This window comes from Pseudorasbora parva, chromosome 13 (genome assembly GCF_024679245.1).
Source record: "Pseudorasbora parva isolate DD20220531a chromosome 13, ASM2467924v1, whole genome shotgun sequence".
NCBI classification, from domain to species: Eukaryota; Metazoa; Chordata; class Actinopteri; order Cypriniformes; family Gobionidae; genus Pseudorasbora; species Pseudorasbora parva.
This window is the reverse complement of record NC_090184.1, coordinates 37,773,920-37,795,421: the sequence shown is the minus strand read 5'-3', so window position 1 is coordinate 37,795,421 and position 21,502 is coordinate 37,773,920. Positions and strand designations below refer to the sequence as shown.

The 21,502-nt window shown below is 37.5% G+C and overlaps 2 protein-coding genes across 2 annotated transcripts; both read right to left on the bottom strand.

Moving 5' to 3' along the window:
* Nucleotides 1-168: 168 nt before the first annotated feature.
* On the bottom strand, nucleotides 169-6,726 carry asb13b (ankyrin repeat and SOCS box containing 13b). The gene is made up of 6 exons (XM_067414300.1): nucleotides 6,530-6,726; nucleotides 5,865-6,064; nucleotides 5,637-5,787; nucleotides 1,964-2,098; nucleotides 1,202-1,393; nucleotides 169-849 (listed from the first exon to the last, which is right to left on the bottom strand). The coding sequence occupies exons 1-6, from the start codon at nucleotides 6,576-6,578 to the stop codon at nucleotides 707-709; spliced, it is 870 nt and encodes a 289-aa protein (XP_067270401.1). The 5' UTR covers nucleotides 6,579-6,726; the 3' UTR covers nucleotides 169-706.
* Nucleotides 6,727-10,574: 3,848 nt separating this feature from the next.
* On the bottom strand, nucleotides 10,575-18,612 carry plekha2 (pleckstrin homology domain containing A2). The gene is made up of 12 exons (XM_067412755.1): nucleotides 18,236-18,612; nucleotides 17,580-17,720; nucleotides 17,403-17,459; nucleotides 17,266-17,314; nucleotides 17,086-17,183; nucleotides 15,458-15,574; nucleotides 15,260-15,376; nucleotides 14,954-15,022; nucleotides 14,796-14,866; nucleotides 13,639-13,702; nucleotides 13,013-13,090; nucleotides 10,575-11,915 (listed from the first exon to the last, which is right to left on the bottom strand). Exons 2-12 carry the CDS (start codon nucleotides 17,718-17,720, stop codon nucleotides 11,628-11,630), a joined length of 1,149 nt encoding a protein of 382 aa, XP_067268856.1. The 5' UTR covers nucleotides 18,236-18,612; the 3' UTR covers nucleotides 10,575-11,627.
* Nucleotides 18,613-21,502: the final 2,890 nt, after the last annotated feature.

Sequence of the window (21,502 nt, the reverse complement as noted above, 5' to 3'; positions counted from 1 at the left end):
AAAACAATTGTCTTTGCAAGTAGCAAGTCTGGTCGATTCTCACCACCAGGTGGAGATGACATAAATGGAAGTGTGTGTAAAATTGTGAAATTACAATTTCTGTTATAATTGTTCATTATTACGCACAAACGGAAGTAAAACCAAATAAATAAACTATGTACACAAAAAAATAATAAAGCATTTGCACAATGTATATTTCACATAAACAAGAACTAGCTAAAATACATACAATTTGCATAATTCATATAAAATCGGATTTAAATGAAACTATTTATATACAGTGCAAATTAAATAATTAAAGTTAATTATACAAATAATGGTTGGATAAATTGCATGAAAACAATTTCTTTGTCCTAGTTTGCCACACTGCAAGATGTGTTGGCAGTCAAAACGTGATGCAAATCAGAAAATACCATTATTTCTTGTGAAAGGTGCTTCTTTCCCAGTCAAATTATTCTAGGAATTTTGGCAGTACACTGCATCCATACCAAGTGACAAACAATGACTTCTATTGGTTCCCTGCAGGGGGAAAATATCAACAAATACATGACAAATACTGAGCACAGCTGTTACAGTAGCTGCGCTTCACAATGAGAAATCTCCTTCCTCTGGGAAACCAATTATCCAAGTCCCTGATTCTTAATCGCAGACAGTGCTGTATTCATTATTGATGATCTGGACAGGAGCAGTGTGGCAGATTGTCAAGCTAGAGGGGAGGGGCTGGTAAATAAGACAGGAAACAGATGATTTGCTTTGGGAGGCTCAGTTGAGTCAGCACCCCCAGCGCCCTTTTCCCGAGGGTATTTCTGAAAGCAATTCTGCATAACTGCTGAAGACTGAGGGGTGTGGCTGAAAAACAGCAAAACGGTGTCATTGGGATGATGAACATCACTTTTCTAACATGTTTGATTCTTAAAATTTACTATGACTTTAAGCAGTCATATTCATTTTTATTATTGAATATTAAGTTCTTTTGACAAAAAGTTTTGCTGCCGTGTCTTTAAGAAAAACATACTTCCATTCATTTTGGAAGTTTTGATTTTTGAATGGAGTTCTATTACGGTTTCAAAGTACAATGAACTCTTTTTTTTTTCCTCAAAAGAGCTAGGAAAATATGAGGTCTCATAAAATGACCTTTTTAAAAACGACACTCTATTACCATAACAGATCCAAAACTTGTAAACTGAGCATTTAAACTTACATTCATAAAACTCCAGGGAGAGGGCAGATGCTGATCCGGCTCTGGTGTACTGAATGGGCTTTTTGCCGAGATTGTCTCTGGCGAAAACATTTCCCCCAAATTCTACCAAAAGCTCAATTAGTTCCAGATTTTTCACTTTAGCAGCATGATGCAGAGCAGTCTCATGAAGTTTAGCAGCATTTACGTTTGCCCCTAAAAACATGAAAAGAATACATATAAATCATAGGAAGAATGTGCACAAAAGGCTATTTTTTATTATGTGCTACAACAGATAAACAAGAGATATATGTTCAGCTTAAGTTAGTACCGCAGAAAAACCCTTTATAGTATGGTTTCATTATTTTTAACCACATTGAACTAACAATGAGCAATACTTCTACAGCATCTATTCACCTCAGTTAATTTTAACATTTACAAATCTGTTAAATGAGTTAATGCACTGTATGTAATGAATAAAATAATCAATTTATTATAAATTATTTACCTGTGCACATCATTTTTTTATAATTCAATTGCCCTCGTAATCATTAAAATCACAATAACTTCAACTTCATGAGATCCACAAATAGCCCTACCGCCCTACATTTTTTCTTGTTCAAGAAGCCGTTTCATTCAGATATGTCACACAATATGGAAGAAAAGACTATCAAATCTTCTGTTTCATGCCGACTTTAACAAATGAGACCTTATTGTAAAATCTTACCAGTATTGCAAGTAAAAAATAAATCAAATAAATAAACAAATGAAAATGCAGAAACTCACCTGCGTTCAGCAGAACCTTGACGCAGTCGAGATGCTGCCGTGCACATGCCACATGCAGAGGGGTGCCAAAGTGACAGTCATGGGCTTCCATAAACGCACCTTCATCAATCATGAGCTGAACACATTTAGAGTTGCCTAGCAGACAAAAAAGTAATTTTAAATAAATCTAAAAGAATTAGTCTATGAATTATTTGTTAATTCATAATTAATTGTTTTTCTTTCATTAAATATAAAGTTTTAGACTTCTTTTCACAATACACATCGTTAATAATATCTACATACCTTATAGTCACATTTAGCAGATTAGAACTGAGCAATAATGTAGTTTATATTTTGCCACAGTACAAGCGTATACAGTGCAGTATACACTATATGGCCAAAAGTACTGGGAGACCCCTCCAAATCATTGAATTTAGATGGTGCAATAACTCCCATGGCCACAGGTGTATAAAATCAAGCAAATAGTGATGGTTTACTTTACTGATGGTTTATTAAGTTTATAACGACCCTTTTCACTCAAAAAAAAGAAATCACTGTAAGAGCTGAACAAACAAAGCATAAGACGTGCAACTCTCTCTATTGCATTATCATTACAATACACAATAAATTACACAACACTCATACAACTAACTGTAAACAAACACGTATATAGACCTTATGCCTTTTCAAGGGTGCTAAGAAACTGTTAACTTAGTATCTGGAAAACAACTCCGATAAACCGCGAGCTCTCCCTTTTACTACCTGTAGACTATGATACCCATCAAAACAGGTATCCTCCTTAGTAAAAAAATGTATACAAAAGCAAATTAGACGATAAATCACAATTCAAGGAGCATTTAAGTGGGACTTAAACATATAAATATTTTAAAATAAATATGGTGGGAGATTAATTTGGAAGTGATGGTTTACAGATCTCCATGAAAGCGGGGGACGCCTCATGTTACGGTCATCACCAACGCAGATGACAACATCCATGATCAACACTGTCATGTACCACAGGGTAAAATTAAAATAATTTACCAGTTCAATATGGTGAGGTACTGAAATGTAGACCTACACGTTACATGACATGAGAACAATTAGTTTTTTTCAGTGTGTACGTTAACAGGGACTCACTAACATTAATCTTAAAGGGATACTTCAGCGCTTTTTCATATTAAACTATGTTATTCCCTTAACTAAGACGAGTTGATACACACCTCTCTCGTCTCAGTGTGTGCTCTTAATCTCTCTGACGTGCAGTGACGATCTGATAGCATTTAGCTTAGCCCACTAAGCCCAGTTCATTCACTATGGTACCAAAAAGAGATCAAGTTAGAAGCGACCTAACACCTCCATGTTTACCCATTTAAAGACAGTTACACGAATAGTTAAACAATCGTGTATGGGGACAAAATAAAATGTGGCGCTTTTCTAAGCAGATTAAAAAGGAGAACTATAATGTGTGGTGGAATAGCCCTTCTGAGAATCCTTCCACTTAGCGCAGTAAAAAGTCCCGGCTGAAACATCCTCCCTCACATCTCCCCCTCCCCCCTATTGACAGAAATGAGAGAGGGAGGGGGAGATGTGAGGGAGGATTTTTCAGGTGTGACCTTTGAATGAACTGGGCTTTGTGGGCTAAGCTAGATGCTATCAGAATGTCATCGTGCGTCAGAGCAATTAAGTACACGCACTGAGACGAGAGAGGTATGTATCAACTCGTCTTAGTTAAGGGAATAACAGTTTAATATGAAAAAGCACTGAAGTATCCCTTTAACTTAATGGGAGTATGACACCCAGAAAATCCTCAGGATACCTGGAATCAGTGTTGCAGTACCCCAGACACATAGTTGTGGCATTATGGTAGCATAAACACCATCAAACCAATGAGAGCTTCAGATTTTCCAATGTTTCTCTATGGCAATGAAACCTAAAGATGTCTGACTTCCAGTTCCCGTGCAACTGATACTCAACTGCCACTGGCTCATCTGCGTTCGAGGGGAGGGGTTTACTCATAGGTCAATTTGAACTACAGCAACTCAGCCATGAAGTGGTAGGCCACATAAAAATCAGAGCGGGGTCAGCGCATGCTGAGGGTTACAGTGTGCATAAGTTGCCAACTTTCTGCAGAGTCAATAGCTACAGACTCAAAACTTTGCGTGGCCTTCAGATTAGCTCAAGAACAGTGTGTTCATGAGCTTCATGGAATGGGTTTCCATGGTTGAGCAGCTGCATCCAAGCCTTACATCACCAGGTGCAATGCAAAGCGATGGATGCAGTAGTGTAAAGCACGCCACCACTGGAGTCTAGAGCAGTGGAGACGTGTTCTCTGGAGTGATGAATCACGCTTCTCTGTCTGGAGAGCCGATGGACGAGTCTTTGTTTGGTGGTTGCCAGTATAATGGTACTTAGCTGAATGCATCGAGACAAGTGTAAAGTTTGGCAGAGGGGGGATTATAGTGTAGGGTTGTTTTCAGGGGTTGGTGTTGGGCTCGACCCCTTAGTTTCAGTGAAAGGAACTTAGCATACCAAGACATTTTAGACAATTTCACGCTACCAACTTTGTGGGAACAGGAACATCCTGTTCCAACATGCCTTTGTGCACAAAGCAAGGTCAATAAAGACATGGATAAGCGAGTTTGGTGTGAAGGAACTTGACTGGCCTGCACAGAGTCCTGACCTCAACCCAACAGAAAACCGTTGGGATGAATTAGAGCGGAGACAGCAAGCCAGGCCTTCTCATCCAATATCAGTGACTTACCTCACAAATGCACTTCTAGAGGAATATTGTGAGGAATATTTCCAGCACCATGAATCTATGCCAAGTTCTAAAGGCAAAAAATGGTCCAACCTGGTACTAGCAAAGTGTTAAGTGGCCAGTGAGTGTATATCTAACTCTACATAAATAGCTATATAGCTGTATTTGCTATACAGAATACAGAATTTAAAAAAAAATTAAACTAAAAAATTGCATTGACGTGGAAGAGAACCCATCCATCAGGCCGCAAGTAACATTAAGACTTTTCAATTGCCTGCGCGAGGATGACAGACGTGCAGCGGAACATGAGGACGAAGAGGAGCTGTACAATAATAAACTTGTTGTAGAGGCTGGCGCGAGTGATAAGGAGTTTACAGGGAGAGATGAAGAGGAGGATTAAACAGAATTGGAGGATTTTTTTTTTTTTTTACTTCGAACCAAACGAGACCGGGATGGTTAAACTTTGGAGCTGTAAGGTGTCTGTTGCCTTTAGTTATGAATCAATAACCTAATTATCACCGTGTATAGTTAAGTGTTTACAATGCACTTCCGGTAGCCTATGTTTGCTACGTATTTGTTACCATATTTCTAGCCTGAATTACCGGTATTTGTTGTTAATGTTCTGTATGCATACCATAATGTTATGGTAACTGTACGTTTTCAATAAATGCACCTAGTATTTTATAGGTTGAAATAGACACAAAATCTCATTTTTATTCATTCTACTGGTAGTTTGATTTGCTCAAAAAGAAATTAAGGCCTGCTTCTAATTCTGGCTTCCTTCCAATAAAGGCCTGGACCGTGATGCACTTGAGTAAAATAAAGGCCCAGGCCTATATTAGAGGATTTACAATATGTATTATGTAGTATTTATTGATGGCCCCAATAAACATACATAAATGACCCTAGATTAAATCAAGTATCAGGTCACCTTACCGCCCATGCAGGCCTCATGTAGGGGTGAGAAGGTGAAGAGGGGAGGGTTCACCATGGCTCCATGTTCTAACAGCAACTTCACACACTCCAGACTACCAGCAGCACAAGCGTCACACAACGGAGTGCTGCCATCAATGTTACGAGCATCAACCTGTTAACAATGACACCAGCAAATAAACAACTGCACTGACAGATTCATGAGGCCAACAGCATGGAGGAGCTCCTTACATGAGCTCCAGCATCCAGGAGCAGCTTCACACACTGTGTTTGTCCCTGTATACAGGCCTCATGGAGGGGTGTGATAGAGTCCACGGCCACAATGTTGACAGATGCTCCATTCTCAATCAGTTTTTGGAGCTGCACAGCTCTGCCCTGAGCCGCAGCCTCATGCACTGCCGAGCGATCAGTCCAGAACCCCAGACCATGTGCTGAATGAAGAGACAACCAGAATTAAAAAACCATAGCTTTAAATAGGCGTTTATGGTAGATAATGTTGGATGTTTTGCACATTATCATGTAACAGCCTGGTGTTAAAACCATGTATTTATTACAGTGAACAGAAAAGGAATCGTTAAAAGGACATACACAGAACAGTGAAACTGACTCATCCACGTGTTGACTCAGGTAACACTGATCCAGGGCTTTGGTAACCTGCTAATTGTCATTGGTGACTGATTCAAGGCCAAACAGCATGTGATCACACACAACAGTTCTGGCAGCAATATTTATCATCGAGCCTTGGTCTGCAGTTATATTAAACCGTGTCAGACTCATATGGTTACAGTGAACTCTGTCCCGTAGAGTCAAAATATTACTAGACTGCTGGTTACTTACAGTGTGTGACAAGAATCATAAAAGAGGACAGACATCTTGCAATCTGCGTATTAACTTACCAATATCCCCAAAAAGCGAAGGCCTTGTGCGCGTTATTTCAAATTCCATAATTTATTCCTAATCATAATAGAATATGTGCGTCACATATCTAAGAGCCATGAGGGCATCGTCAGCCATAGTTTACAAACACTCGACCTTTCAATCCAATTGCGAATATGATGCTGTCGCCTGTGTGTGTCTTTGGAGGCATAATGTTGTTGTCGTGCAGCAGGGGGCGCAATTTGGCTCAAAAAGATTAATTATCGCTAAGCCACATTGAAATCTCAAGGCGTTTTTTCGTTTGTACCTTTTACATATAACTTGTGATAGTTTAAAAAAGTTAATTGCAAGGATTATATCTTAGACATAAATGCGCAGCAGCGCCAGCAATCTGTATGAAATTACAAAATAAAAATAATTATCGAATAAGCCCAAACCTCTGTGATTGGTCTATGCTCACTAGCGCTGAGAAAAGTAATAGATACCACGTAAAAAATGACGTCTCCATTGGCTGCGGTCTAAAGAACGTTTATAAAATGTACTAGCAACTGAATTTGCAAAAGAGAAAGGTAATTGTTTAAATAGCTTTTTTTAAAATAAAGACCAAAGAGCTGAAACCACAGACTGTATTAAAAAATGGACGTATTGCCCGTGACGTCAGACGCTAGGTTTTTGAATTGAGCCTTTTTGCGAGGCGTTTATACTTTTATATTTTTTTACAGTCTATACTTGACGCACCCCTATGGTATAAAATCCATCTAACAGTTATATATTTATAGAAAAAAACATTGTAAATATAACATACTGTTTTCAAACTTAAATTGGTTATACTTAATGTTGGATATATAAACTTGAAGAATAACATTTTCAATAAAAAAAATATTTGTATAAGCAACTTTTACAATAAATGTAGCCTATGTAAGCAGCTCTGCGTTAAGAATACTGCCTTACAACCCCATTGAGCAAGATAAAGGGGGCTATAGTGAGAAAAACTCACTAGAAAGATACAAAACTTACAATTCTGGAAATAAAGGAGAGAAACATTTAGAAATTAAAAGGTTAGAATGTTCGGTAGACTTTATCCATTTTTGCTTTGTTTTTTTATTCTCTGAAAATATCTGGGGACCCCTTAGAACCTTCTGGAGGACCCCTGGGGGCCCTGGACCCCAGTTTGAAAACCCCTGCACACCATCAGCAAACAATGGTGCGAAGTAGCCTCGCTAATGTACCCAGGTGAACAAAATGTATGTATAGGCTGTGATTTTTTTTTTTTTTAAACATGGATCTTTATTTTCAATTGAAGGGCTTGTCTTCTTTTGTAGGCTAATTTTGTAAATATAAGCAACTAATTTGGACCATAGACTATAAAAATGTGTACATGCAAACTGGGAGCCGGTATGATGAGACGTCATACTTGACTCCCGCATATGAACATGGGCAAAGAGGAGATAAAAGGTGGAGTGGGTGAAGCTAACAGACAGCATCACATGTCACTCAAGTGGCCACACCCTTAATTATGCAGAACTTTAAAGCTTAAAATATAATTTTTTTTTAAAACACTCCCCACAGGTTTCCTGAAGGGCAAAGTTAGCCATATAGACCAAAACCACAATTTATGCAAGGCTGTAAACATGTTTTCTTCAATTGTTTGTTTATGTTTTGCTGTAAAGTTGGGCATTTAAAGGTGCACTATACAACTTTCCGTCCAATTGAGGGCGCCTATTCAAAACAAAGGCGTAGTTTGATAATGCCAAGTTTGAGCACAGCATCAATGGACATGTGGTCTTCACCTCACAGCCGGTGGAAAATAGGACACGGGCAGAAATCATGTTGATATATGCGGTTATTAACGTTACTGTAGTATGAAGCAGAGCAGGACAGAGTGTTGTGGAGCTGAGCAAGGCCGCTGGAGCGATTGTTAGACAAACACACAGCTCGTGAGCACCGGGGCAGGACGGGACACAGTCGAAGGGCGCCTGCAATATTTCCGTGTTTCCGTTCATTTGCGCTTCTGCAGAATAAAACCGAGGGTAACGCAGATATGATGCAATTGACAGGCGACTCGCTCAAACACTATGCTGACATGTCCCGGGTCCTTAGTTAAAATAGCAATTTTCTCAAAATGTACAAATAGTTGGAAACATTTGGATTGTAAGTACTCAAATGAACACCATATAACATCGGCCTAGTGGTTTTTGGATATTTTACTGCAAAAATACTACATAGTGCACCTTTAACATAGAGCTCAATGAGATTCTGCTCCCTTCTGGAGCCTGTCCCTAGTGGCCAGTCGTGGAATTGCAGTTTAAGTCACTTCCATATCGGCTTCAAGAGAAACTGGGGAGGTTGCTGCTTGGCTGAAACTCATCGAATCTGACCAATTAGACTAGCGGCCGCCAAGCTCCGCTCATTTTGAGATCTCTCTGGTTTATCATCAGCAGGTGAGAATTTCAAAGACTATAAGACAGGCATATTTTCCTTCTTCAGGTGGTTTATTTCATGTGCAAAGCAATGATGCATAAAGCGAAGATGCAAAATTATTTTAAGCAAAAGAAACATTACCTAGACATTTTAGTAGGCTACTATTCACATCAACAGCAACAAAATAATTGTATAAACATTGTCAGGAGTTTGAAAGTTAATCAGTAGGAAAATATGTATTTTTTCAGTCACAACATTCATCATAGAATGTCTAGTCAAAGTTTCACTAATCCTTCAAGCGGCTTCACTACTGATGATGAAACTGAAATGTCTGCAAAATAATTTTGGGTGTCTTCACTGAAGTCTACAAAACGTACCAACAATACTTTCAAGTTTAACGTTGCAAGTGCGTCAAAGTTTAAGACCACATAAAAAATCTAGGATTTTGAATCCAGACATTTAAATAAGCCTATTTAAAACAAAATTATGATAATTATTTTTTTAAACAAAGAAAAAATAATCAAAAAAGCAAATGTGCCCCTAGCAATGTGTGAAAATAAAAACATTTTGCAGAAATGGAATAATAATAGAACACACTTTCACCAGCGGATCCGTCCTGGTTTTAGATTCCTAAAGACACTTAAGAAAAAAAAAAAAATTGTTCAGCCAAAATGACAATTCTGTCATTATTCACTTATCTGCATGTTCCAAAAGAAGGTTTTTCTGCAGAAAATGTCTATTTCTTGGAAGAATTATCATACAATTATTGCCATACACTGCTTGTTGAAACTTGACAGAAGAATAATAAATACTGACAGAATTGTCATTTTTGGGTGAGCTATTCATTTAGACTGGGTGAGCAGCATCGCAATGACCGCCGCTCTCGTGTGCACCACAGCAATAACAAAAGCAACAAAGTTAAGCTGCACGATTAATCAATAAAAGATGGCAATTTTGATTCAAACCCCTCCGTGATCTTACTCCTAAATGACAACGAATCAGCTGTCTACTATAAATTCTTTAACACGTATGATCACAGAGAGAGCAGCTGTCATGTATGTATGGTATGTGTATATATATAGGCCTGCATGATTTAGTCTTTTCATCTACACAATATCGTTATTTCTGTTACAATAATTCAAATGATCACAGAAGTACTGGGTTGTTTATATTTCAGATATAAACAATTATGTCTATGGTAGCAATCAAAATAGAGTAACCTTTTAAAAGTAACTTAATGCTTATTCAAATAAAGACTGTATAAATGACATTGTTTGTGAATGCCATCATACAAGTGATTGTTAAAAATGTATTTGTCATTGAATCATTCAATTAAGAGATCTGTTCAACACGCTCAGAAAAAAGGTACAAAAGCTTTGCCTGGCTATCTATCACCAGACCAAGCTCAATTTAAGATTGTACATTAGTCTGGGGCAGGGGTCCCCAAACTCGGTCCTGGAGGGCCGCTGTCCTGCAGAGTTTAGCTGAAACCCCAATCAAACACACCTGAAACAGCTAATCAATGCCTTTATAGGACCAAGTAAGACATTGATTAACTGGTTCAGGTGTGCTTGATATGGGTGGAGCTAAACTCTGCAGGACAGCGGCCCTCCAGGACCGAGTCTGGGGACCCCTGGTCTAGGGAGTCTGCTCTGTATTTTCTACTACACAAGAGGCGTGATCAACGAGCATAATACAAATGATTCTGTACGTAATTGGATTGTCCTTCAACCAATCAGACCACAAGAGGCGTGATCAACGAGCATAATTCAAATGATTCTGTACGTAATTGGATAGTCCTTCAACCAATCAGACCACAAGAGGCGTGATCAACGAGCATAATTCAAATGATTCTGTACGTAATTGGATAGTCCTTCAACCAATCAGACCACAAGAGGCGTGATCAACGAGCATAATTCAAATGATTCTGTACGTAATTGGATAGTCCTTCAACCAATCAGACCACAAGAGGCTTGATCAACGAGCATAATTCAAATGATTCTCTACATAATTAGATTGTCCTTCAACCAATCAGACCACGAGGCTTGATCAACGAGCAATGACCCTTCGCTTATTGAACCACCATCGTGTTAAACCCGCCAATAGCGCGCCAAGTGGATAAGCCAGTCTGTGATTGGTTCCCGCAAAAGTGTAACAGAAGCAGTAGAAATCAATTTACAGGTTTCCAGACTGAGCTGCAGGGCAAAATCGAATTGACGGCAGATCAGACTGGGTTTCGCCAGTCGTAAAATACTGGTGTCACTTTTCAAAAGGTACACTTTTGTAACCAAATGGTGCATGCTGGTTACTTAAAATGTACATATTAGTACCTAAATTGTAAAATCCCACAGACAGCTTTTGTACCTTTTTTTTCTGTGAGTGAAAAGTGCCGATTCATCCAGTAATAAAACAAGTCTTTATGAATGAGTCATTGAATCATTCCCTCAAACCGATTTTTAAATGAATTTTAAGTTAATTCAATATTTTTTAAATAGACTGCATGAATTAACATTTTGTCAGAACCTCTAGATAAGTTGTTTTGTTTAGTTTTTGTTCAGAATCATGGGAGCATCGTGATCTTAATTTTAAACAAAATAATTGTTATTTTTAATTTATGCGGAATCGTGCAGGTCTACAAAAAAGGGGCTAAAATCATGACACTATCCATGTGCTTGCCGGCAGTATCCATTAAAGCAACTAAACATCAGTGGAGCGGAGATGGTCAAGACTGTGAGAAAAGTCTGTGTCACTGGGAACGAGTTGAGGCTGGGAATGGTGTCGCTGTCGAGACGTTGACTGAGAGACGTGGCCCGTGTGTGAGAGTGATGGGAGAGAGCTGTATGGCCCATCTCTTTGACCCTCTTCCTTCGAATGTGTCTCCTGATCGGGCACCGGGGTCCAAGGTTGCCATGAATCTACAGTAGAGCAGCTCTTTGTAAGATGAGGCTTCTTCTGCGAAGATAAGCCTTTGGTGAAGGAACGGAACTGTCAAGAGAAGACATCATGTTTTTAAGAATGTCCTAAGGTGCAAAACTTTTGGAGACAATTGAAAAACTTAAAAAAAAATGAAACTATGTATTTTCATTTTGTAGCATTTTACATTAGATGGTAATAAAAAAATGATATTAGTACAATTTCTTACACTCAGTAAGGTTCTATATAGACCTTCTGGAGCCCCGCTCCTTTTCAGTGCTGCGCTTGTTCTCGTGTTCTGTCTTCCGGTTTGTATTTTCACAACATAAAGGTAAAATCTTACAGATTTGTGAATGAACCGCTTGTTTTAAAATCTTCCCACTTACATTTGTTATTACATCCGCTTCAAACATTATAATGCTCATGATAACTTTCGTTAGTTCTACAATGAGTAAATCCACTACCCCAGCTAATTACTGTTCGACAGCAATGCCATAGAAATATATATAGCTACCGCATAAACAGAAGTTCAAATACAAATTTCTAAAGTTGACACTTGTTTCTCTTGTGCATAAGATCTATAGAACTGATTCTCGACTCAAATTTCAAGAACACTTTATAGCAAAAAGGTTCTATATAAGTAGAAATGTCTTAAACGTTTACATAATAGTTTCATGTATAATGCGTTAGTTTTATATTTTATCAAGAGATTAAGTGTTTACGAGCATTTTGATTCATTACATTTATTCAAAATAAAAAATTAATTAAAACAAAATGAATTAATTAATACTAGATCCAAAAAAATGATCCCTTGATGAACATCTTAAAGGCCTGACAGAACCCTTTAAGGTTCTATATATGAGAACTCTCCTTTTCTTATATGAGTGTATATTCACAAATAAGATGGAATGAAAAACTGCCTATTGTATGTTTGAACAAATTAAAACTGACTTTAAAATATATTTGGAAACAATAGCTGAAAGTACAAACTTGAGAGCAAAACAAAATATGCAAATGGATATGCAATACAATGTTGTTCTGTATTTTACTTTTCAAAAAAAAAAAAAAAAAAAGCTAAAAAAAGTGATTATTTTTGACATCTACCTGAAAGATCAGTGAAGTCAGTGATGACTGATCTTATCCATATTAGATTTTTAAAACATTTTTACCTTAGATGGTCCTCTAAAGTCTTCAATTTTGGAGGAAATGTCCTTGATCCAGCCCTTCATGTCTTCTGGAGTGTCTGTCTACATGTACACACAGAACATGAACAGGTTTCATGACAAGATGTTTGTGAGAGATGATAGAGTTCTAATTTACTTTTTTTTTTTTAATTTAAAATGTTCATCTAATATCTATTTCAATGAATGAACGTTTTTAATAGATTTTGTTTTAGTTAACAATAACGACACCACATGAGGGTGAGTAAATGATGGCAGAGGTTTCATTTTTGGGTGAATTAAAGGATTAAAGATCTTCATAAGGCCATTTGAATTTACTCCATGCCTCAGCAGTACAGATCCCACATTAACACCTGACATACTAGAAAGGCATTTATAATGAGTTATTCACGTTTCGCTTGAGTGACAGGGCATTTATGCAAAGACGATTCAGAAAACCGTTTATCTTAAAATACATACACACAGCTGTGGCTTTTGATGCTAGTCATTGAGATGAACCATGTGTGAATTATGTGGTCCACCTACCCAGACATGATTTTTTTTTTTTTTTATGTAATACCTTTTAGCACTGACACCTGGCTCATTAATAACAAATCAATTTAGCCAAAAGTTACCTGGATGTAGAAGGTTCGGGTACTTGTGATGATTTCAAAAAGGTTATCACGAGATAGCAGATCCCTACAACAAACAATACAAATCAATATCTTTTGTGCAACATAACGATAGTGTGAGTGTGTGTGTATGTATGTGTAGAGAGAGAGAGAGAGAGAGAGAGAGAGAGAGAGAGAGAGAGAGAGAGAGAGAGAGAGAGAGAGACACACATTTCTGTACTGGAGCTTTCAAGCTTTAATATATATATATATTCCCCCTTTTGCTGCTAAAAGCCGAGACCTGACGAGGCATGGACCCCAGCCTATCTGGCAAGATGTTAGCAGCAAATCCTTTAAGTCCTGTAAGTTGCGAGGTGGGGCCTCCATGGATTGGATTTCCTACCCACAGATGATCGATTGGATTGAGAACTTGGGAATTTGGAGGCCAAGTCAACACCGTAAACTTGTGCTCCTGAAGCTATTCCTGAACCATATTTGCTTTGTTTCCGGGCGCATTTTCCTGTCTAAAGAGGCCACACCCACCAGGGGATACCGTTTCCATGAAACGGTGTACATGGTCTGCAACAATGCTTAGATGGATGGCAGGACCCAAGGTTTCCCAGCAGAACATTGCCCAAAGCATCACACTGCCTCCGCCAACTTGCCTTCTTCCCATAGTGCATCCTGGTGCCATGTGTTCCCCAGGTAAGCAACGTACACGCACTTAGCCATCCACGAGATGTAAAAGAAAATGTGATTCACCAGACCACCTTCTTCAACTGCTCCATGGTTCTAATGCTCACATGCCCACTGTTAGCGCTTTCGGTGGTGGACCGGGGTCAGCATGGGCACCTTGACTGGTCTGCAGCTATGCAGGTCCATATACGCAACTGTATTCTGGCATCTTTCTATCAGAACCAGCATTAACTTCTTGAGCAATTTGAGCAACAGTAGCTCGTCTGTTTGATTGGACCACACGGGCCAGCCATTGGCCTACGTGCATCAGTGAGCCTTGGCCGCCCATGACCCTGTCACCGGTTCACCACTGTTCCTTCCTTGGACCACTTTTGATAGATACTGACTTGCTTGATCTTGAAAAGCTTGAAAGCTCCAGTGCATTAATGTGAACTACTTGTTGGTTTGTGATCAAAACCAAAAAAAAAAAAAAACAACGCTCTCACCCTGATTTCACAAGGCACTCGTTAACTTTCAGCACATCCCGTAAACGAATACTGCGCAGCGGTTCCTTATCCTGAAAAGAGACGTGTACATATCTGTTAATGATATAAATATTAATCACTTGTATTCTGTTAAAGAGTTTTCCATTCCAGCGTCTCACCGTTTCAGATTTATAGTAGCTCACAGTTTGGTCATCTAAAATAAAAAACCTCCTTTTCCAGCTTTTCCTCTGAAAAAACATTTGATACGGTGATGTCGAAATGAATTTAACAAGTTTTATAGCAGTGTTTGTAGTTTTGCAGGGCCCAGATTTTACATTACAAGTGTATTGGACAAAAAAATATATTTATCAGAAAAATGTAATATTACTATGTACTACATAAGCCCAAAAATATGCAAAATTAACTTGACAAACTATTTAAATACTGATTATACCTAAAATCACAAGACAAGACACTGGTCTTACCACATTCCCTTGCTTGACACAGTAACCAGACCTCACTACATTTGGACGCACACTCTGGCATCTTCTTAAAGTGACGTGTGACCCTGGTTCACTCGTGAAGACATCCTCAGAATCGCTCTGTGGAACATAAAAGATTTAAGTTCATGCTTTCCTTTCAACTAAACTAAAAACATGAATAAAAGAACACAAATAAATTACCTGTTGGACTGGTGTGTGTACAACCACACCTCCGACAATTTCGGTTTTATACGCCTGATTTGGGTTTGAAACATTTGTGACATCAGAGCTTTGGGCCACCGGTGAGACCTTTGGAACCTTAAAAAGATATTTACTGATTGAAAAGGACCTATTATGCTTTTTTACATTCACAACTTTCTCTACACGTTGCTGTTTGAGCATGAAAAAGGTCAGCAAAGTTACAAAGCCACTCCAAAGGGAGTTATTCTCTATATCAGTACCTCCCTGAAACGCCTTGTTTAGTCTCGTTTAGAGTTTCAGGAATATACATATCACAATATTCCTCATGTAAATAATTCCCACCCAAGGTATACGCAAAAAAGGGGCTTGGCCTGGTTGAGTTTCATTAGTAATGTGCTGAAACTTGCGGTTATATAAGGAGCGAGACATTTACAAAACACTCTCAAAGCGGTTGACCAATCATAACACACTGGTCCAGCTGACCAATCAGAGCACATTTCGCTTTTCGGCCTTAATTAGCCTTCATAGAGACTGGAGAGAAAAAACAATGTTACTGAAAGACTGGGAAGAGAAGTAATGCAACAATGTCAAATATGTAAAAGAAAAAAAAAAACTATATATATATATATATATATATACACACACACACACATTCAAGCATGAAAACCTATTCTAGTATACCGCAAAAACAAAATCAGACTTTTAAAAATAGCATAATGAGTACTTTAATACATATGCATAACGCTTCATTAGTTTATTCAAATCAAACAGGCCAAACCAAACAAATATAGATTTTGCATGAAATCAACAATGTGTAATTTTTCGCTGATAGAGTTTGCTTATTCAAAACAAAGGCGTAGCTTAATTTCGCAGAGTTTTTGTAATGCCACAGTCGCCACTTCCGCTTCTTCCGGTCATGTGTATGTGGAGTAACACAGCGCTGATTTATTATATTAGATACATTATTTGAGTGTGTTGATATTATGTGAATTTGAAACAATGTGAATTTATGTTATAATGCTACTCTGTGCGTTCACTTGGCGTTGACTACGAGACATTTGTTACACAATGCAGTGAGCTAGATCGATATTAGTCATGGTAAAACACACTCATGGTAAAGCATGAAAACCAGTGTTGAGTTATATAACAATGATTCGTTTTCTGTCTGTAAATGTATCCAAACAGTTGCTCACCTGTCTAATAAATCACATAATATATTAAAGTGCCTGGCGTTTCCATGGTTTCTACTAAATAAAACCAGAAATCGAGGTTAACAGGCATGATGTCATTGCTAGGCAACGCATGGATACGGTCCATGTCCAGGATAAATTTGATTATTTCTCTGGATTTAAACATTCTTAAAAACATTTGGCATGATGTAATAAGTACACAAGTTAACAAAATATATAACATTGTTCTAGTGGTCAAAAATCTTACATAATCAGCCTTTAAGCCATGTATAATTTTTTAATCTCTAACTAATTTCCAAGAATCTCTAAGCATTCTTATTTACAGATAACGGTTTGTCACTTTTCTTTGAATATATATACACTCACACACACAATGTGACTAAGAACCCCCCCAAAAAATGACAGCAGTGAAGTATGCATGCACAAAGCTTGACATACTGTAATTTTGGTGGCATTATTCAGAGCAATGACCCAATCCTTCAAGTCCACAGCATCATTAGCCTGCAGAAAGTACCGTCTAGACAATGCATTTATTACTGGAAGAAAGAAAAAACCCCAACAATGGTTAGATATTGAAACTGTAAAAACAAACAAAAATCATCCACATTATGTACTTACTAAAGCAGAACTCTGCCTTTGGTTTCTGTTTTCCTGATGCTTCATTAACCTTCAATGAAGTGAAATCAAATCTGAATACCCCAAAATAAGTAATAATGAACTAACATTTCTTTTTAGGTTATGGTGAAATATGATACCTTTGAAATGTAACTGAGTCGCAAACTTCCAACGGACTCTGTACCCACAGGTAGGTTCTGTTTTTTAAAAGATAAAAAAAAAATTGTATAATGCAAATTTGAGGTTTAGAGTGTAGGCATCTATAATGCCATTTCTGTAACATCTGTTGTAAGCTGCACTTGAACAAAGAGCAATACCTGTGGATTGTCCATATACCACAGGAGAAAATTCTCATGAGTATCCAGGATAAAATAACGGCGGTAAAACCTATCACTGTTCTCCTTTTCCTCAATATCCAGGAATCCGCAGGTCCGGTTTTGTCTGTCCAGGTAAGGCATCTACAAAGAAAAAACCCAAAGAAAAAACACTGAATCTCACACATATGCTCCCTGCCTTAAATTAATACACCTTTCATTTTAGTTTAAAAAAAAATACAAATTCATTTATAAACATGCATTATAATTGCACGTGCGCATGCACGCAAACACAAAGTTTATGAGATAATCTCTAATGATACATCTTTTAATACAGGGCCACGCCTTTGGAACAATTACATTTTTTTCCAGGAGTGATCACTAGACCAGAAATACACAGACATAAAAATTTGTAGAGCGGAGCATTGCTAGAAAAATCAATGATTATAAATGTTTTCATGCCTTTCCATGAACGCGGGAATCCTGTAAATTCATCATAGATAGAACAAAAACAAGTTTTCAGAGTGTTCATGACAGGTGGATTCAGGTGTGGTTCACCTGGACCAGGTTTTCATGAGCTCCCTATGGAAAAATGTACTGCAAGCGTCTGGAGAGGAAGTCGGTAATGCGCATAACTGCCACACCTAATATTAACTTACTTCACTTCCAGAATTCCTAAGACTCGTGACTCATCCGCGTTCCGCTGTGTGTGTGCGTGATGTTCAGCGCGCTCTCAGAACACAATACAAGTACAATGCGCGCTCATTTATCCCCGAAAACAGATGAAAGCTCCGCGCCGAAAGCCGAGCCGTGTGCCCCAAGCGCAGCCTCTTTCCGGGTTGACAGCAAGTTGAGTTAAAACCAAAACTAAACGCATCCGGTAGTGCATCTTTAGTTTTTTTTCACATGCGGAAAGCGGAACCCAGTAGATGCCGTGTCAAACGACGCAATGGACAAACGTTTACTAGAGACATTGTTTATACACATTTGTATTAAAGTACATTTAAGTTTTTACAGTTTAACACGTATAAGAGGTTTTCAAACGTTTCAGTAATTATGAGATTAAAGTTCGGTCAGACCACATATGTAATCTGGCATTCGCCAGAGGATGAAATAGCCTAGTTATCTGCTCCAATTGCAATCAGTTTAGAAATTTATAAGAACTTGCAGTAGCTATATTATATGTTAGTATATCACAAAATCTTTTGGTGCTTTGTTTTAAAGGCGTTTTGGATAACTGGCATTCTGACATGGCTGTGCTAATGGCGACACAATTTAATTTAGGTTGCGCAAGATCAACCTCCTCAGGTTACGCACCGAAATTAAGATTTTAAGGTTTAAAATTCATTATAAAAATGCTAAATATAAAAATTCCATTCATAACTTTATTTTTTATTATGAAACGTTTTAACATTTAATGAAGCATAATCTTAATAATCTAGGATAAGCATAATCTAGTCTTTTTTTCAGCCACTGTCATATGTCTTATTTATAAAATATTTAAGAACATTGTGCAAATATAGTAAACAAATATGATTCTAGTTGTATTTTAAAAAACAAAATACCCCACAAAGTGACTGTAGGCAAAACTGAAATCTCAAACCTGTTACTCAGAAAGTGTGTTGTCTGGTTATTACTTTAGGCAGGTTTGTACTTGTTTTGCTATGCTTTGCCTTTGGGATAGCTACCATTACCTGATCCCTGTAATAGCTCTTACATGGAACTGAAAGTGTGCTGGGCCAAAATAATGATTTAAATAAATTACATTTCCTTAATCACATTACATTTTGTTTCGGGGTAGACTGGGATGGCACCACTTTTTGTTTGAGCATCAGTAACTTTGATACATGGTACACTTGTCTTCTACAAATAAAACTCACTTGGATGTGTACTAGACAATCACAGATTATGTGAGTTAATGTAAAAATATAAAGAATTCTCAATACTGGGGTGAGTTGTAACACTATAGTGAGGGATAGATCCTGTAACAATGAGAGGGGTTTGCTGAAATAAGATCCACACAATCTAATTTATGCAAGAACTTTTTTTTTGGGAAGAACAAAGAATGATCACTTTTAAATAAAGTGAACTCTTGTAGGTGGCGCTGTACCTATATTTGGCATGGCCCTCAGATCATGGTTTCGATTAAGTGTACCAATTTTTGTTTCAATTGATCAAAATTTGTCAGATACAGCTATGGACCAATTTCGGGTTGATCTCGTAAAGTTTGTGACATCATAACTTCTGAACAAGGTTTTTACACAATCTGTTCAGTCATTTCTGTGTGGCTTTGTCCAAAGATCATCTGATCAGACAAATTTTGAAGAAGCAGCTAAAAAAAAAAAAACCAAAATGACCACATTACTGTAATGTGGAGTGTTAAAGGGTTATTTCACCCCCAAATTAAAATTCTGCCATTAATTACTCACCTCATGTCGTTATCTTCAGAACACAAATGAAGATATTTTGATGAAATCAGAGCTCTCTGACCACTCCATAGACAGCAATGTAATTAACACTTTCAAGGCCCAGAAAGGTAGGAAAGACATTGATAAAATGGTTAATGTGACTCCAGTGATTCAAATGTAATTTTATGTGGAGTGGAGAGAGTGGAGAGAGTGGAGAGAATACTTTTTTGTGTGCAAAAAACAAAACAAAAATAACAATTTTATTCACGTCAATGTCAGTGTCTTACGCTGTTGACATAGTAAATACAGTCCAGCACTTCTGAGTTAAGTCAGAGCTATGCCAGAACGTCGGCTTACTATTGGCTGAAGCTGTTCACGTGAGCACTACGACGCATGCATGTGACACTGACACAGGAGCTGACCAACATAAACTGCGTAGGAGTAGGAGACTGTCACCGACATGAAGAAATTGTTGAATAAAGTTATTTAAATAAAAAACTTTATTCAACAAAGTATTCTTGTCATTTCATAAAATTAAAGTTGAACCACTGGAGTCACATGAACTATTGTTTTTATGATGCGCACAAAAAACCCCCCAACATGTGATTGATAATTGGACTCTTTGGAATCATTATAAGGGCTTGTTTGTATTATTTTAATGAACTGTTAGAACTATCCCACCCCAAACAGCAATAACACAGCTAACTGTTTTAGCATGTGGGTATGAATGCAAATTATAGAATGCAATGCATCAAATTGCATAATATATAATATAACAATGACTGCTAGGCAAACAAAGTTCTGGATTACAACAATTTTTTTCGTCCAAAAAAACCGTTTTTTTAGTCATAAAATCTACAATGTTGCTCAGTTACAACTTACAAGCCACTTGTCCTGTGAGTTTACAAAAGGTGTTGGGAGTGTATGACATTGATGACATCACCATTGCTCATTTCTGACTTCAGAAACTGAGAGTGTTACAACATCTCCTGATCTCCCTCTACATATTAATATTATTGAATTGAATCTGAAAAATAAACCCCTTGATGGAGAAAGGTCTGAATGAAGTACAAATAATACTTAACAGAATAAGGAAGTATCTGACCTTTACTCCTTTCCCCTTTACCTTTTTTTAAAACTACACCAAGTTTGGAATCAATTTAGAAAGCAACTGTACCAGACCAACAAATAAAGAAAAAACGAAATAACCACAACCTATAATCACTGATAAATAAAATGAATGAGATAAAATACGAGCAGAGACAAGTCTATTAGGTATACAGAAGATTATCTGCTAGATGCTAAACAAATATATCATATTTTGTTACTCATTTTAATGTATTGCATATTTGTAGTATGAAAAACTCTATACAAATAAACAACTTGAATTTTCTAAGCTCACACACTTAATAGATGACTACCCATATGGGCATACATCTTAACACCCAGCCGCAATAGATTATACTGAATATATAAATTATGTTTTAAATACACAAAGCAGAATTATCAACAGCCATA

Coding starts and splice junctions, on each gene's coding strand:
- plekha2 (XM_067412755.1), bottom strand. CDS start 17,720: ATGCCTTACCTGGACAGACAAAACCGGACCTGCGGATTCCTGGATATT. Junction 17,315..17,402: donor GACTCAGTTACATTTCAAAG/GTATCATATTTC, acceptor ACTTCATTGAAG/GTTAATGAAGCATCAGGAAA. Junction 17,184..17,265: donor AAAGGCAGAGTTCTGCTTTA/GTAAGTACATAA, acceptor TCTTTCTTCCAG/TAATAAATGCATTGTCTAGA.
- asb13b (XM_067414300.1), bottom strand. CDS start 6,578: ATGGAATTTGAAATAACGCGCACAAGGCCTTCGCTTTTTGGGGATATT. Junction 2,099..5,636: donor ACATGAGGCCTGCATGGGCG/GTAAGGTGACCT, acceptor TTTGTCTGCTAG/GCAACTCTAAATGTGTTCAG. Junction 1,394..1,963: donor CAAGGTTCTGCTGAACGCAG/GTGAGTTTCTGC, acceptor TCATGTTTTTAG/GGGCAAACGTAAATGCTGCT.